This window comes from Pundamilia nyererei, unplaced genomic scaffold (assembly GCF_000239375.1).
Source record: "Pundamilia nyererei isolate P.nyererei 1_Seehausen unplaced genomic scaffold, PunNye1.0 scaffold00065, whole genome shotgun sequence".
Taxonomy (NCBI): Eukaryota; Metazoa; Chordata; class Actinopteri; order Cichliformes; family Cichlidae; genus Pundamilia; species Pundamilia nyererei.
In genome coordinates, this window is record NW_005187466.1 from 1302730 (window position 1) to 1318842 (window position 16113).

The 16113-nt window shown below is 39.4% G+C and overlaps 1 protein-coding gene across 1 annotated transcript; it reads left to right on the forward strand.

Annotated features, from left to right (window-relative positions):
* The first annotated feature begins 2895 nt into the window (after nt 1-2895).
* Nucleotides 2896-7275, forward strand: inab (internexin neuronal intermediate filament protein, alpha b). The gene is made up of 3 exons (XM_005735766.1): nt 2896-4166; nt 4659-4783; nt 4866-7275. Exons 1-3 carry the CDS (start codon nt 3120-3122, stop codon nt 5137-5139), a joined length of 1446 nt encoding a protein of 481 aa, XP_005735823.1. The 5' UTR covers nt 2896-3119; the 3' UTR covers nt 5140-7275.
* Nucleotides 7276-16113: the final 8838 nt, after the last annotated feature.

Below are 16113 nucleotides of genomic sequence, written 5' to 3' on the forward strand. Positions count from 1 at the left end.
TGACAACATAACTTACTAGGGCACACAAATCCTTCCATCATGATAAGATGGCAATATAGTGGAAAGACCCAGCTTAGGTGATTCATGCACATGACTAACATGTGTCCTAAGCATGTACTAAGTGAGGTGTTCCAGGCATGTCCTAACAGAAGGGTGTTCCCAGGTAAACCCAGGATATGCTGGTGAGAATATATTTGTCAGGTAGGTTGAGAACACCTTTGTGTCCCTCAGATGAGCTGTATGTGGTGGTGGTGGCCATGCAGAAGGAGGTCTGGGCTTCTCTGCTTAGACTACTGTCTTGTCAATCTAGGCATGGTTAAGCAGCAGAAAATGGATGGGGATGGATGGAAAAACAGGGGTCTAAAATGAAGGATGTTAACACAGTTCAAACCCTGTCCCTAACCCTAGGTGACACTCAAGTGACCTGATGAGTGTTAAGAGGTTAAAAGTAGTAAAACAGAATACAGAAAGTAAATTTAATCTGAAAGTCAAATCTTACAGGATAAAACTTGTTTTAGGAACAACACAAGCACTAATTACATCTTGATTGGGATATGACAGTTTTGCACAGTCATAACAGATATAATTTTTTTTCATTTGTGATATCTCGTATTAAAATTATGATTGGTAATGACTAAAATGTAGATATGTGAAATCACAAATGGATATCACAAATATCTGAAATGTCACTGTTCAGAGTTCACTGTTCTGCCTGTAGACTCACCCTATAGCATAATAAAGATTAGAAGTAGGCTAATCATTTGCTCCCAGTACAATCAGATTATTAAATGGTCACGCAGGAAACTTTTCATGGTTTTGATCATCTTTCCATTATTTTGATGCATATTTTTAATGTATGCATTTTATATTTCTTTTCCATCCCGTCTTATGTTTTGTTTGTTGACTTGTTCTTGGATATTTATCCATCTAACTGTCATACTGCAGTCAGATTTGCCAATCTTTTTCCTCTTGGAATGTCACTGCAGAAGTACCTGCAATACATATATACTCTTGCTATTAAATGTCATAATAATTTAATGTGGTGTCCTAAGTGAGCAAATCCAGGATGTTTTGATTTAGAGTCCATGGCTATAATTAGTAAAGTTAAATGTCTGCAGTGTAATGCTCTGTGTAATGTTCAAAACTAAGATACCATCAACAGTGAGCCAGTGTCCCTTCCCAGTTAACTGGACCTTTACTGTGAACAGTTTCTAATAATATTAAAAAAGAGAAGCTGTCTAATCTGTTAAGCCTTAATTACTGCTCACAACAATATGTGTTTATATGTATTATCAAAGTTACAGCTATGCATTATCTCAGACCTTAGCAATAACTTTGCTAATACATATAAACACGTAAATGGTGGAAAGTCCCAGGTATCTCACTAGGGCTTAAATACTTGGGACTCTCCACCATTTGGTCTTAGAACTGAAGAAGCTTCTTGGATTTGAGGTGAAACATCTTCAAGAAACATAAAGAAGTCCAGTCGCTTTTCTTTCCAAACACCTTAGATTAATAGATCAGAGAAGTGCATATAAATATATATATTTCTAAAGCTCAAAATGGAGACATGTCCCTACCTAAATAGTAGTTTCCTCCCACTGTTGAGGCCCCACACATGAGCACATCGCTAATATTGATATCCCGAAACCTAACCCTTGCATGACTACCCCCATCTCTCTTCATGCTTCTTTGTACCAAATATGAAAATAGTACTTGCTCAATAGCCAGTTGGAGTACCATTAATCTAGTGAGATTTATTCTCAATCTGATGAGGATTACTTGCTCTTCCCTTGTTCTAAATGTAAATTTCTACTTTTTATTTCACTGTTCTTTCTTGCCATTACCCCATACTGTGCAACTTAAGACTAAGGACAGATGCATTACTAGACACACCTTAAAGTCAAGTCATTCAACTAAAAACACTAAACAAAAGAATTCTTAATAGCAAACTGGAATTCAAAGTTCAAACAACAAAACCTTAGGTCCATGATGAGAGTATAATACCAAAATGAACACATTTAACTAGGCCCTATTTATAAATCATTCTCATAATGATCTTGCTCTGCCACAAATCACGATAATAACACCACTGTGAATGTGCCGCACTAAAAATTTTAAACACACTAGAATAAAAACACTGTGGCAGTTAATACGGTTCGGTAGTCCAGTTTGCTTGCAATGTAACGCTATTTGACAGCAGAGGGCAGCAAAGGCCTGTCAGTCGGATCCTGTTTGACCAGGCTTTATATATACGCACTTTACCAAACAGAACAAATAACAATCAACCAGTCCGAGTAACCCTAGATATTATTTAAAACAGTTTTCTTGGAAATCTAACTCTAATTATATTTCGTGCAGCCTGCTACATTTTATGCATAACATATTTATTTTCAAATACAAATTTCTCATTGTGTTATACGCATGTTTAACACAAGAAAAACGCAGGGCTCGCTCTTGATCTGCGTTAAAATAATGAGTCATATTATTTAAATAGATGCTATTTGGAAACTGCAAGCAGATGTGTTGTATGACGTCAGTACTGTGGTTTGGGGAAGAGTGTTTTACGGATGTTACCTGGCTGCACTGCAAATAAGTAAGTTTGCAAGTAAACTGCACCGTCATCGTCATTCTGCGTTAATTAAAAACAGCATAGAATTTGTAGACTGGAGCGGATTAGATGAAATTCCGTTTTCAGAGATTTTTCTCAGCAACAAAAACGCTGAAGATGGGCTGCAGGAAACTGTTGCTAAAGGATGTCTTATACGGAACATTTATTACATGTTGTTAGCTGTTTGTTTTAAATAAGCAACAAGCGATCAGACGCGGATACATCACCACTGCGCCAAAAAGGACAGTTCCATTTGCTGAAAGAAAAAAAAAAATAGAGTCAACCGTGCACATCTGGAGTGATGTCATATTTATAATATACCTATCAACGAAAAATCTAGTTTACAGGAGTGATTTCTGTTCATTCGCATATGCACAGTGGACTGCCTGACGCATCTGGAACAAACTAAGTCCGGATGTTACCGTTGGGCATTAATTAGTGATTGGGTCGACACCCCTATATAAAGGAGACGCGCCCACTGCTCTGCTCTGTCTACACACAAGCGAAGATGAGCTACGGATCTGAAGTCTTTTCCTCCTCCTCCTACCGGAGGATTTTCGGGGATTCTCCCCGTTATGCATCCTCTCCATCGCGCACGGTGACGAACGTGGCCTCTCGCGGAGGGTACCGGTCCTCCTCCCTATCCCGAAGCAACGTTTCGTCCCTGGGCTCTTTCAGCAGAAAGTCTGGCCGCTCCTTCTCTCTTATGCCAGTGGAGTCCTTCGACCTGACACAGAGTAGCGTCCTCAACAATGAGTTTAAAATCATCCGCACTAATGAAAAGGAACAAATGCAAGGTCTTAATGACCGCTTTGCAATGTTCATCGAGAAAGTGCGCAACTTGGAGCAGCACAACAAAGTGCTGGAAACAGAGTTGACTGCTCTGCGACAGCGTCATACCGAGCCGTCCAGGCTGGCAGAGCTCTATCAGCAAGAGATCCGCGAACTGCGCTCCCAGCTCGACGAACTGAACGGGGAGAAGTCCCAGCTGGTGATCGAGAGGGATAATATTGAGGACGACCTGCAGAAGCTCAGGGGGAAATATGAAGAGGAGTTCCGCGCCCGAGAGGAGGCGGAGGCCACCCTCAAGGCTTTCAAAAAAGATGTGGATGATGCTACCATGGTGCGCCTGGACTTAGAGAAGAAAGTGGAATCCCTCCTGGACGAGATCAACTTCCTCAGGAAGGTGCATGAGGAGGAGGTGGCCGAACTGACGGATATGATCCAGGCTGCACAGGTGTCTGTTGAAATGGAGGTGTCCAAGCCGGATCTCACCTCCGCCCTCAAAGAGATTCGCAGCCAGTACGAGTCCATGGCTTCAAAGAACCTGCAGTCCGCCGAGGAGTGGTACAAGAGCAAGTTTGCAGATCTTTCCGAGCAGGCTAACCGTAGTAACGAGGCCATCCGCGCCGGCAGGGAGGAAGTGAACGAGTTCAGGAGGCAGCTGCAGTCCAAGACTATCGAGATCGAGAGTCTGAGAGGAACCAACGAATCTCTGGAAAAGCAGCTTCGGGAGATGGAGGACAGACACAATATGGAGATTGGAAACTATCAGGTAATTCTGTTTTACTTTTTTTTTGACGCTTATCATCGGGTTTCTCCTGCAATGATATTCGGCTGTTAAATAGCAGTCTCGTAAAAGTTTCATTTAAATTGATAGTCTACTATGTGTGTAGTGTTTAGTGACAATACCGCAAGAATAAGATCGGGACAACCGTTTTTTGCCGGGCTCTGTCCGTGGTGCTGAAACTAGTTCCTTCGGGATAGCGCGCTCAGCTGCATCTGACAACGCCCACTGTCAATGCTCTAAGAAAAAAAAAACGACTTTAAAACAAGAAAACGCTCGATCCAGAGCTTCTTACTAAAAATAAAATATTTACTATTTATTAATACATTTCTCAAATTCTAGCCTACACCATGCCCATTTTAATAATGGGATTGACAGAGGTCTTTGTCTGTCTGCTGCAAGACATGTAGTCACACACATTGTCTTCACCTTTTAAAATATGTAATTCTGGCCTACTTTCATTTTTAATTTTCTGCTCAGGAAAGCATGGTAGAGCTGGAGAATGAGCTGAGGACCACAAAGAGCGAGATGGCTCGTCACTTGAGGGAGTATCAGGATCTGCTTAATGTCAAGATGGCACTGGATATAGAAATTGCAGCATACAGGTATGTTTCTTGACACCTCACCACTTGCCTCTCTCATTATATAATGTCTTCCTCTAACGCCTTTTTATGACCATTTCTGCAGGAAACTACTGGAGGGAGAGGAGACCCGCATCGGGACAGGCATCACCTATCCCAGTCCCTCCATAAGTGCTGGACCTGGGCAGGGCTACAGCTACCAGACCCGCATTTACACAAGCTCTGGCAAGAGCTCCAAGAAGGAGGGAAAGGATGACGAGCAGCTGGAGAGCAAATCCGGTGGGAAGATGTCCCAGCGTGAAGTTTATGAGGAGACAGTAGTCACCACCAAGAAGATGGAGAAGCAGCAAGATGACATTCCCACCAATCAGAAAAACTAAGAGCTTAAGCCTGGTGTTGACCCCTAAATCTTCCCTTTGCCTTGCAAACCCATACCTCTTCATCCCCCATCCCAAAAGCATAGTAAGATTGTCTTTCATATCTGAGCTAGTGTGTGTTGGATGTGATTAGAGTGCAGGATCTACAGGTTTGTTTTATGTTGGTGTCCTTGTCCCCTTTGACCCCCACAGGTGTTCCCCCCATCAAGGGAAATCCATTATACCGCTATTATAACCGACACATCATGCAAAAGTCCAGTACATCTGTTTTCTCTTGTTCTCTCTTGTTCTCAGCTTCAAACAATATCAAGCACTTAGGTAGCATCTCTTACAGGAGTATGGTCTTTCACAGTACATTATTCTACTGGTCTTTCTCACTAATCAATATGTACGGACACACAGTAGATAATAATAACAACTCCGGTTGTGCATTTCTTCCACAAACTGTGAATTATTCTCAACACATTCCACACTATGCCAAAAAGATCTAAAACACATCAGCTGGTATGGGTCTCTACCCACAATAGGAATATAATGATTTCTCTTTAGTAAGTAAGCACACGGTCTACATAAGAAACCAGCTAACAATAATAACAATAATTAATAAGATGAACAATAATAAATGATAATGTCTTACTGAGCCAACATTTTGAGCCTTTTCAGTGCAAAGAATATCCTGCTTAAATCAAATGTTTGCACAGACAGTTCTCTTTTCATTGCAAGGGATTTGAGCACAACCCAAACGGCTGAAGGAGTGGAGCACCGACCCTTTTCGAATTCCTGGAAAAGTTTCACTAACAACAATATATTAATGTAGCTCTTTGAGTAAGATCAAGACTTAGGACAAAGACAAAAATATATTATTCTGGCATAATTTGCATGGTGTACGAAGATGTCATGCTTGCATGGAATTCATCAGCAAATTACTCATTCAACACATTTTTGTTGTATGAAGTTAAAACTGCCGACTATGTCGAGCATCATCATGCACAACACCTTTTAATGACTGCATTAGACATGTGTTTGTTAGGCCTTTAGGTTAGATTTGAGACTTTAGAGAATGGAGCAAACATAATAAAAGAGTCTTTTATAAAGTCAGTTGAAGACTGAATTATAAATTATGCTGTAGCACAAATGCACGACTTTCACAATGATCCAGCGATTGAGGTGTGATCAATTTTACACATCAGCTGCATAACAACATTTCCCATGAAGCACAACCCAAGAATTAATACCATATCAGTCACCCTGAAGAAAACAGTGTTGACAAAACTCGAATGATTTAGTTGAAGCGTGCCATGCCATGATGTGTTTAGAACGTCTCAACTTTTTTTTTTTTTTTTTAACTGTGGCCATGACTGGATAAAATGTCTGTTGTAGTGTGACCTCACCACTAGAAATCCTTCAGTAGCTTAAGAGACTTGCAGCTTGTTTTCTCTGCTCGTGCACTGCCAACTCTAACACAGCTATCTTTATTCTCTTGCTGCTGGTCATGGTGAATAATGCCCTGACAAACTGCACTAACACTAAGAATGGTAACAAAACCTACTGATAGTACTGTACTAAGTGTGTTTGTGTCTCTACACAGTGGCCTATCATAACTGGAATTATGTGTTGAGTGAGAACAGCAAGTCTGCAAGCCGGGCATTTTGATTTTTTTTCGTAGAATAATGAATTGTACGAATTATAGCGTCAAACAGAAGAAGTTATAAACACACTGAATGAGTTGCTAGTGGTTGCAAATGTCAAGCCTTTATCCTTACACTGTAAACCAAAAGAGCTTTCATGGATGTCTAAAGAAAAATATTGCGTTCGCAGCACTGCCAAACTTTTCTAAATGCACATGCTCTGGAAAATGATGATCAGTATATCACCAATTCAAAACCAACAATCAATATTTAGCCATACTGTAAAAGAAATACTGTAGGATGTAAAATGCCTTAAAACACCAGCAGCTTTTGACCATGTGTTTGATGCATACGACTCTGTTCAGTGGGGTGTTTAACCGTTATATTCTCTTTCGTAGTGTTTATCATAGCTGCAGTGACAACAAAAGCATATGGATTGAATGTAGTTGACATGCTTTACTCTTTACTATTATTATTATTGTATTGCTGTATGACACCATATCAATAAAACCTTGAAATAATTTTGGCTGCACGTGATTTCATTATGTCTCTTTAAAATGACGGGGAATGGTTTCCTACTGGAAGGTATGCAAAAGTTGAACGCAAAATATTTCTACTCACATAGTTGTCATTATTCATCTATGCACACATCATTTGTGTCTGTTTATGCACCCTATTGATGAACTGGATATTTCCTAATCTATGATCAATAACAAGCTCTTAAACACAGTCCTGATGGAAAGTCAGATTTTTTTTTCTGCATAGCATCTTTAGTGGGAAAAAATGTCATAATTATGTCCAAGTTACACTTAAAATGTAGGCATTTAATACAAAATATATCAACAAATAATTTAATAACTAACAAATAAGGCATTGCACAGGTCAAGACAAAGGAAATCAGAGGAAAAAACAAAACAACAAGTGACTGACAGATGAAAATCAGTTTTGAGGGTCAGTATTGTTTTATAAATATTTCTCTAGGGGAAAAAAAGACTGGCTGGCTGGAAAGCAATGTCACCTTGAAGCTTTTAAGAGGCCCAGGACCAGGAAGCTGTGCATCACAGAGATATGATGGATTACCTAAGGCTGTACTGTGCATTGACCCTTGAACCCCCAATCCCTGCCCCACACACTCACACAAACAGAGACCCAGACCCTTTGACCTTGGAGTCTTTGGACCTCACGCATTGTCCTTAATTAGCCCATCTTGCCTTTTGCGCACTGATTGTGCGGGACAGCTTCAGCACCGCGTGTGCATGCATGATGCACATTGCAGTTCTTCAAAGATTTATACCTCTGCAATGCTGCTGAATGGAAGTCCTGAGGTGAAATACTGTAAAAGCCCTGTTACAAAACAGCCCTCCCTCTGATTGCTTCAAACTTCAAGAGTGCTTCAACTTTCTATTTTGAGATGCACCTTAGCCACCCTGTCCCCACTTCATAACCGCCACAAAAAAGAAAAAAAAAACCCATAAGAGCTTTACGAGGCTATAAAAGAATGTGAAATATTGTACTACCTTCTATTGTGTAAAGGATTCTTGTGGAAACTGCGTCCGATCTGGGATTAATTTGAAATTTACTGCTGAATGCTATGAGAGCAGGTTGAGCCTGCACTCCCACTGCAATCTATAAGCATTGCAGTTGGCTGATTTCTCAAGTGTGTCATTTTTTAATGATTGAACACATGCTTATATTACCATACCTGCAGTGCTGTTTAAACTTTGTTTTACTGATTGTAATAAAATACAACAAACTGAGCCAAAATACACAGAAAAACACAGTTCCTCCAGTGATTCCTTACATTTTATTATGGCATCACTGGTACACCAGTAATACATAGAGTTAAACTGTGAAAAGTTTAGGCACAGAAAGATTACATTCTCATCCATCATGCAGTACAATCAGGGAAGCATCTGATTGTGTCCAAATTCTTTATTTGTTTTAAAATACACAATACATTGTTGCCATTGTTTATTAAAACATTATCACTTACATAACTCATGTGGTGAAGAACGTTGCTGTGAGCAAGGTAAAAAGTTTGATTCCCAGCTGCTCCGTATGATGCTAATGCTTGTAAGATGGTGCTGTTGAGTTTTTGTCTGAATGAATGAATGAGACTGTAAAACACTTATTAAATATAATGCTATGAAATGCAGACCATTTACCTTGAATAAACCCTTTCTCTGTGTTGAAAAATGTCTCTAGATGTCTCATACATCCTTTTACACACATCTACTCATCATTCAACCCTCTAATATAAAGTCATTTTAGGCTCTCCCTCTGAATTTTTTAATTTGAGAAGTATTACTAAATATTATATATACATATAGATCCCTCACTGACTGTGGCAACTCTTCTTAGTCATGCCTTCATCTTTGCAATCTTGAAGAAAAAAAGGGCCCGTGCTGAGGGAGAGGCATGTTTTATGTACTGTCTGGTGATTGCAGGGGTGTGGTGTGGGGTGGAAATGAGAATCAGGCTGTGCAGCAAGCGAGCTTTGCCCATAAATTTCACCAGTTTGTCAGCTTCTCTGGATCAAAGCCATTCCTCTTCACTGGGCTGTGGTGTCAGCTCTGCAGGCATATTAAAGTCTGTATGCGTGTGACCTTTCACACAGAAATAGACATCCAGAAAACCAAAAATGACCAGCATTTCATTGACCTATTTATTTACAGTTTCTAAATACATCTGCTACAATGTGTACAGACAGAACTGTTTGTTTTATGGTTTAGTGTCGCAGGTAACGCAGTAACATCACCTGTTCTTGTGAGGTGAACACAAAAAGAAGACTCAGCGGCAAACTCACAATCTCCGTCTTTTCTCAGTCATTGCATTGGTTATCGTTCAACAAAAATGGTGGATATGCACATACATCCCAGTTATTGTACCAGTAAACAAAGTGTTAATCTGAGTTAGTGCTGCTGTTGCCTTGGAATTTGTTGCTAGTGTCTTGCTGTGCTCCTGCAGCCTTAGGGAGTGACCGCTCTCAGAGAGAATAGAGGCTCTTTGCCTCTATTCTAGACAGAATAGAGGCAAAGAGCATACAGATGAAAAACAAATAAAAAAAAATGTGAATAAGACAAAGAAAATCAACAAATTCTTGAGCATAATTTTACCACATACAGGATAATGGATCCTTGAGGTAGGTACCAATTGAGTGATCATAAACTGTCTGTCAGCAACAATTAATTCATTAATTAGCAATTAATTAAACAACTTAATGTTCAGTGGAGAGATATATTTCAATTTTGCGTGAAATGTAACAATTTTCCAGTCTGGCACAAAGTGCTGAATCATTCTGTGGCGCTCCCTGTTAACCAAGCCATGACTGTGTGTTCTCTCTCTCTTTGTCTGTGCTAATAATAGCAGAGACAGAGCCAACAGAGCCAGACAGCCAGACAGACAGGGTGAAGGAAAATGTTTTTCCCTGAACAAAGAGGAACGTCGAAGCTTTTTTTGACCTCACTTTCAGCTTCTGTGAGGATGGATGAGTGGTACTGGGACTGTTCAACATGAGACATATAATTACATTAAGTGCAAAGTCTGTTTCAGTAATCAGAAAATGGTAATCAGTAATCAAAAAACCGAAAATATATATCAATGTTTATATTTTACACCTACCTGTGACAGAGTCTACATTCTGGCTAAATTACTAACTTCTTCTTGTATATAGACTGGACAGTTGTTCACCTTTTGAAGAAACCGATGATAGTGGATATAAGTAAGCCTATCCCTGCTGCTGTAGGGTGAGAGGTGGGGTATATGCTGGACAGGTTGCCAGTCTTACACAGGGTGGATAAGGATATATTGATATATGATATATTTTAAGATTTGCATCCTTTATCTTCAAGAGTACTAGTGCTTGTTTGCTGAATATATTCCAAGGACACGCCCCTTTGAACACCACTCTACCTTTGTCTGGCTCATTTTTAAATTATATATGATGTACTGAATAATTGCTGGTGTCTATATCTGACAGTAAAGGTATTTATACATTAAATACAACTCTATGAAAGCCTAATAAATCAAGCAATTACAACATCTCTTTTTATATAATGTATGTATATACATAAAAGAAAGATGCAAAACCAAGACCAAATAAGATCGATTACATTTTCATAGCGGCTTTTCAAAATTCAAACCTTCCTACCTTTTTTTTTGTTTTTATTTTTTAGAAAGATGTTGTCTATCAAACAGCCAAAAATAACATACAATAAAAAGCAGTACACCGCGAGACTCTCCTTTCTACCCTTTCATGTGAAATCTCTTTCTCTTTTCTTCAGGTGTGATTCATCACTTCCTTCAGTGATTAAAAGGATATAAGGAGAAAAAAAGTTTCACAGATAAGACAAGAAAACTTGAGATGAAATGGTAAAATTTGTCTATCTTTAGCTTTCAGGTGGCTGGATCAAAAGGCGGTGGAGGAGCAGGAAGGTACTTGGAGAAGCTGATGTGTGCATCATAAGTAGCTGAACTGAAGCTCTGCAGACTGCTACCGATGCTGCACTGGATGCACCTCAGGCACAAAATGTCACTGTGGAGATACATCTAGTAAATAAATAAATAAGAAATGTGTATGCCCTTCAGAAATTTGAAACCACTTAGGAATATTTTTGAAAATCCTGAGATTTTGTTTACTGCTTTCTTACGACAATTACGATGATGATCCTCTGGTTTCTATTAATATCAAATCAATATGTTCATAAAATTGTTGCCAATTTCAGAAATAATACTTCTCCTGGCAGCACCATTTTAGGGCTGCTTTACTGCATTTCCTGCATAATCATCACACAAAGGACCAATTCTAAGTACAAAACAATTAATTATCTGCATTCTTTGGCCTTGTATAACACAGAAGAGTATATTTGCAACATTTTTAGACAAATGCACATCTCTGAAGAGTGTGCACAATGTTCCAGTGTCCTAAAATGTTCCCTCAGCTATTTATGAGGTAAGAGCTATGTGCTGCCGCCATCTAATCCATAATAGAGCAGCTGCGCCCTTACAGGGGCTTCATTCAATATCTATCCTACAGTGTATGACACAGCATTTAGAGAAAAAGAAAGACAGAGAAATGCAACAAAGATGAAGTAAACCTGATGTTAAGAAGACCATCCTCGAGCCATAAGATCAGTCAGAGAAGTGAGGGTGTCAAATGGAATAGTTAATCATAAGAAGCTCAAAGCACGAGTGAGGACGATGCCTCAGATCAGTTTCAGATGAATCGTTTTTAGTGACTGTTGCTGAGAATTCCCTTTCTTACTTATCCGGGAGCTTTAAAGATATACTCAGATGGTCTGATCGGTTTAAAGTTTTCATAAAAGATGAAATTTTCTCAGAAATGTATTCTAGTTTTTTTTCCTCTTTCTTGTTTCTCAGCCATAGTGATGAAATATTAAAATGACATCATCAAAGTCGGGATATTGAATGCCTTCTTTAAATCTGGTTCAAAAAAAGAAAGGAAACAAAAAGAAAAGGCAAAGAAAACCATGAACATATTTCCAGAGGTAATATTAAAAGATGCACTTATTAAATCAGGTAGTTTAATAATAGCCTTTGCTTTGCATAATTGGGTCTCATCAGAGAGCATTGATTTCCTTTGCAGCTGAACAGGTGTGGAAATAGGGTCAGAAAGAGCAAATTTCTATCATTAATCTTCAGGCTCTCTATCCAGAGGACTTAAAAAAACAGGACTGACTATATTATGGTCACCATTAATAACAGAACATCAGGAATATCTTAATAAAATGTCACTATTACTGTATCTCTGTGTAGAAGTTACATATTATAAAAGCAAATCACATTAGAGATACATACCTTGGATGCATCTGAGATCATTTACTCATTCATGCTCCCTTGAAAGTGAGTTTTATGCAAAGGATTACATGGTCAACTTATTGGTAAAATACAATTGGCAGCATAGAAGGTTTGAGTTGCTGTACAGTGCTTATGGAAACCAGAGGGATACGCAGAGAAACACTACTAGTAGTTATTTTTTAAACCAGCTTTTTGTTTTCCTAATATATAACTTGACTCAAAATTCAAATAAAAAATACTGAATAGTTCAGTTATTTCTTTCACAGCTCCCTCTAAAGTCTTGATATGTGGGAAAGGATTACTGTGTAACCTTGGGAAGCTCTCATAAGATTGATTTATTTGTATTTTAATCTTTTCATTGCAGCTTTCTTACAGATCTGGTCAAATAGACATTTCTTACTTATTAAAACTGAAGCTGAAACTGTGGCTTTGACTTGTTTAATGAGGGTTTTGCATCTTAAACTCCCGTGATACAGCAGCTCTACTTAAAGAGTAAACATCATAAGGTGGTTTTTCTCTTTACCACACGATAGAACAGCTTTGAGGTTGTCTTCTTGTCCGGTATCACACTAAGAAGGACATTACTGTATGAGATATACATGAATCCTTACAGTGTCTCCGCAGTTTTGTAGGGATGTGCAACGGAGGAGGTAAACACATAAAAGGGACACAAAGGGACACTCTCCTCCCCCCACGAAACGCTGTGGAGCCTGAAGGCTGGCAGAGTAAAGATTACCTTTCTCCAGAGGCCAAATTATTGACAAATCTCCCATGCTCCACAGAGTACAGGCCTTTGCAGTCTTCAAACATGCAGGCACACACTGGGGAGCTTTGAGGTGGAGGCTGGGGGCTGGCTGAAAGATGCAGGTCTCGTCCCTAATCCTCTCAGTTCTCTGTTTCTACCATTCATCTATTAGGTGCAGGAATAATAGTGACATGTGCCCTTAATGAGAGGTGAGGGTAAGATATTAGATTACCAGCTGATGCAAGCCGACCTTCCCCTAGCAATGACTGACTGAAACACTTATATGTAGGCACACGAGTGTCCTCTACCATGCTCGTTTGCTAAAAAGCAGTAACACCTAATAGAGAATCCCTACACCAGACTAGAATCTGAAATTACTCTAGCTTATTTCTCTCTTGCAGTTCATCAAAATGCAAGGCACATCACTGCTGTTTAAAGCATGAAGGTCAGTCATGACTGAAAATGTCCCCCTGACAAAGTAAAATGCTTTAGGACAAGCAGAGAAAAATGATATGCACACATGATACAAACAGATTTTTTTCAAATATTTTCTGATGAGTTTGTCAGATCAAAATTGGTGTTGGCAGATTTTTTTTGTAACCATAAAACATAAAACTTGCTGGTGTGTTTTTTTAATCAGTAAACATTTTCAGTGGAGAAGAGCTACGAGATAACCCTACCAAAACCAAGTGATCATATTGTTTAATTTTGAGAAATAGGCTTATCTTTGACAGCACTTTCATGTTTGTACTCTAAATGTGAAGCCAGCAGGTTTACTTACAGTAGCTTAGCTTAGCATAAAGACTGGAAACAGTGACTCCATCCACTCCAGCTTTTATGTCGAACACTGCAATGAACTTCTTCACCTCTTCATCTACTTTGTTTTCAGTTTTTGCATTTTCATTGGTTCTTTTTTAAAGCATATATATATTGAATCCTGAGGTGTAAATCTCATTAGCAGTTTAGTCTGATATTCCATTCTCCTGTAGCTGAGCTCAGTAGTAAACAACATAATTTTTCTGTTTCTTCAAGCGTTAAAGGGAAGCACGGTCGGCTCTTACAGAGCTGTCGCTGTATAGCTTGAGAGGAAATTTGCATATTTGCAAATTTGTTCAGCTTTCGCCTTTAATGCCGCTAGGTCCCTTTTAAATCTCTGTAGAGCAAACAGTGTTGTGAATGGAGTGGAAAAAACAAAAGACTTTCTCTGCACAATGATAAGAGGACTCTCAGAGTCAGATTTCTGTTTCAGTTTGACACAAAAAGACATTTCCTGTAAATATGTTGTTAGTTTTCTTCTCATCTTAACATTTAGGGGGGCTTGCCATGACATGCTTACCAAGTTTTTAATGTTACATACTGTCAGCCCTCACCCAGGTTACTCTTTGCATGTGATGTGTGGTTAGTTGGCATCATCACCTTAGTCTCCTAAGCCCATTTGAGCAGCAAAAGCTATTTCAACCTTGAAGGCTGCAAAGATGGATTTATGGACTGCTGCCGAGGCTTTCACTCTAACCTGTTAGCCACTGGTGAGTGCAGGGTGATTACAAGACATAATTCAAAATCTCATCATTACGAAGGCAGCAAAGAATGGCTTCACGGTGTTATGATTTTATAACATTGTCATTCCACGTAGATGAAATGGCTAGCTTAAGTTAGCAGAGCGGTTGCTCTCTTAATAAAAACAGAGACAGTTAGTGGAAGACGATGGCTGTTTTCATTAATCAAATGTCGTCATTAATCAAAGACATTGCCTTACTGATAGCGGTGGAGTGAGAGAAACCTCTGGACAGATGTTTTGTTGGATCATTGAGTCAATTAATGTTGGCACTGCTGCACAGACGGTGTGACAGATGTGAAAAATACTACATGGCTGCACCAGAAATGAAGGGTCTTTCTATAGTGTCTGTGTGTATAGAAAAACATTTTATTTATGACATGTTAGTTACTTTATTTTTGATGAAAGGTTTGACTATCTATGAACCATGAGCATCTTTATCTGCAGCCAGGCTGTGAAGGCAAAGCCTAATAGAAACCTGGAAATATACATATGAATCATGTTAAAAAATAAACTTTAAACTGTGTTTGGATTTAGATGGCATAAACACTCAGGTACAACTGATCAAAATAAGAGCATCGTATGCATGTTTGCATCTTTCTTCCTGTCTTCCTGTCTTTGTCTGTCTGCCTCATATTCTCACTGCCGTGTTGCAGGTTGCAGCTCCATAGATTTCAAATTCACAATGCACTGAACGCCAATACTTCAGCGCTCTTGGCTCCACCCTTACTGCTGCTCTTCATCAGCCTCACAAATACATGCAATCCCAAGGTACCCTGCCTCTAGGCCCACAATCTGTGTGCATGGGTTTCTATGTGTGTGTGTGTACTTGGTGTGTGTGTACTCCTCCCTCCTCCCTCCTCCCCCAATCCCACATCTCCCAAAGTGCTGACTGAAGCCATTCCCCACCTGCTGGCAGTCTGCCCAGACCCTGATATACTGTGTCACTGTACACATATAAACAACTATTGATCGGATAGAAAACAGCCAAAGTATTCCATTATCTTGGCATGGCCATATTTAAAGATGTCAGCTCATGCTCAGCCTGAGGGACTTGAGATGCAGGACTCATTCAGGCAATGCTTCTGACCGGTAATCTGCTAAAATATTTACCGGCCACAATTAAGTGGACACAAAAACATCTGGCTAAGTAGTGTGTAGGCATTCCTAGAAGTGTCTTTGTGTTGTATATGTGGTTGTGCTGGAGTGTGCGTGTGTGTGTACAAAGGCAG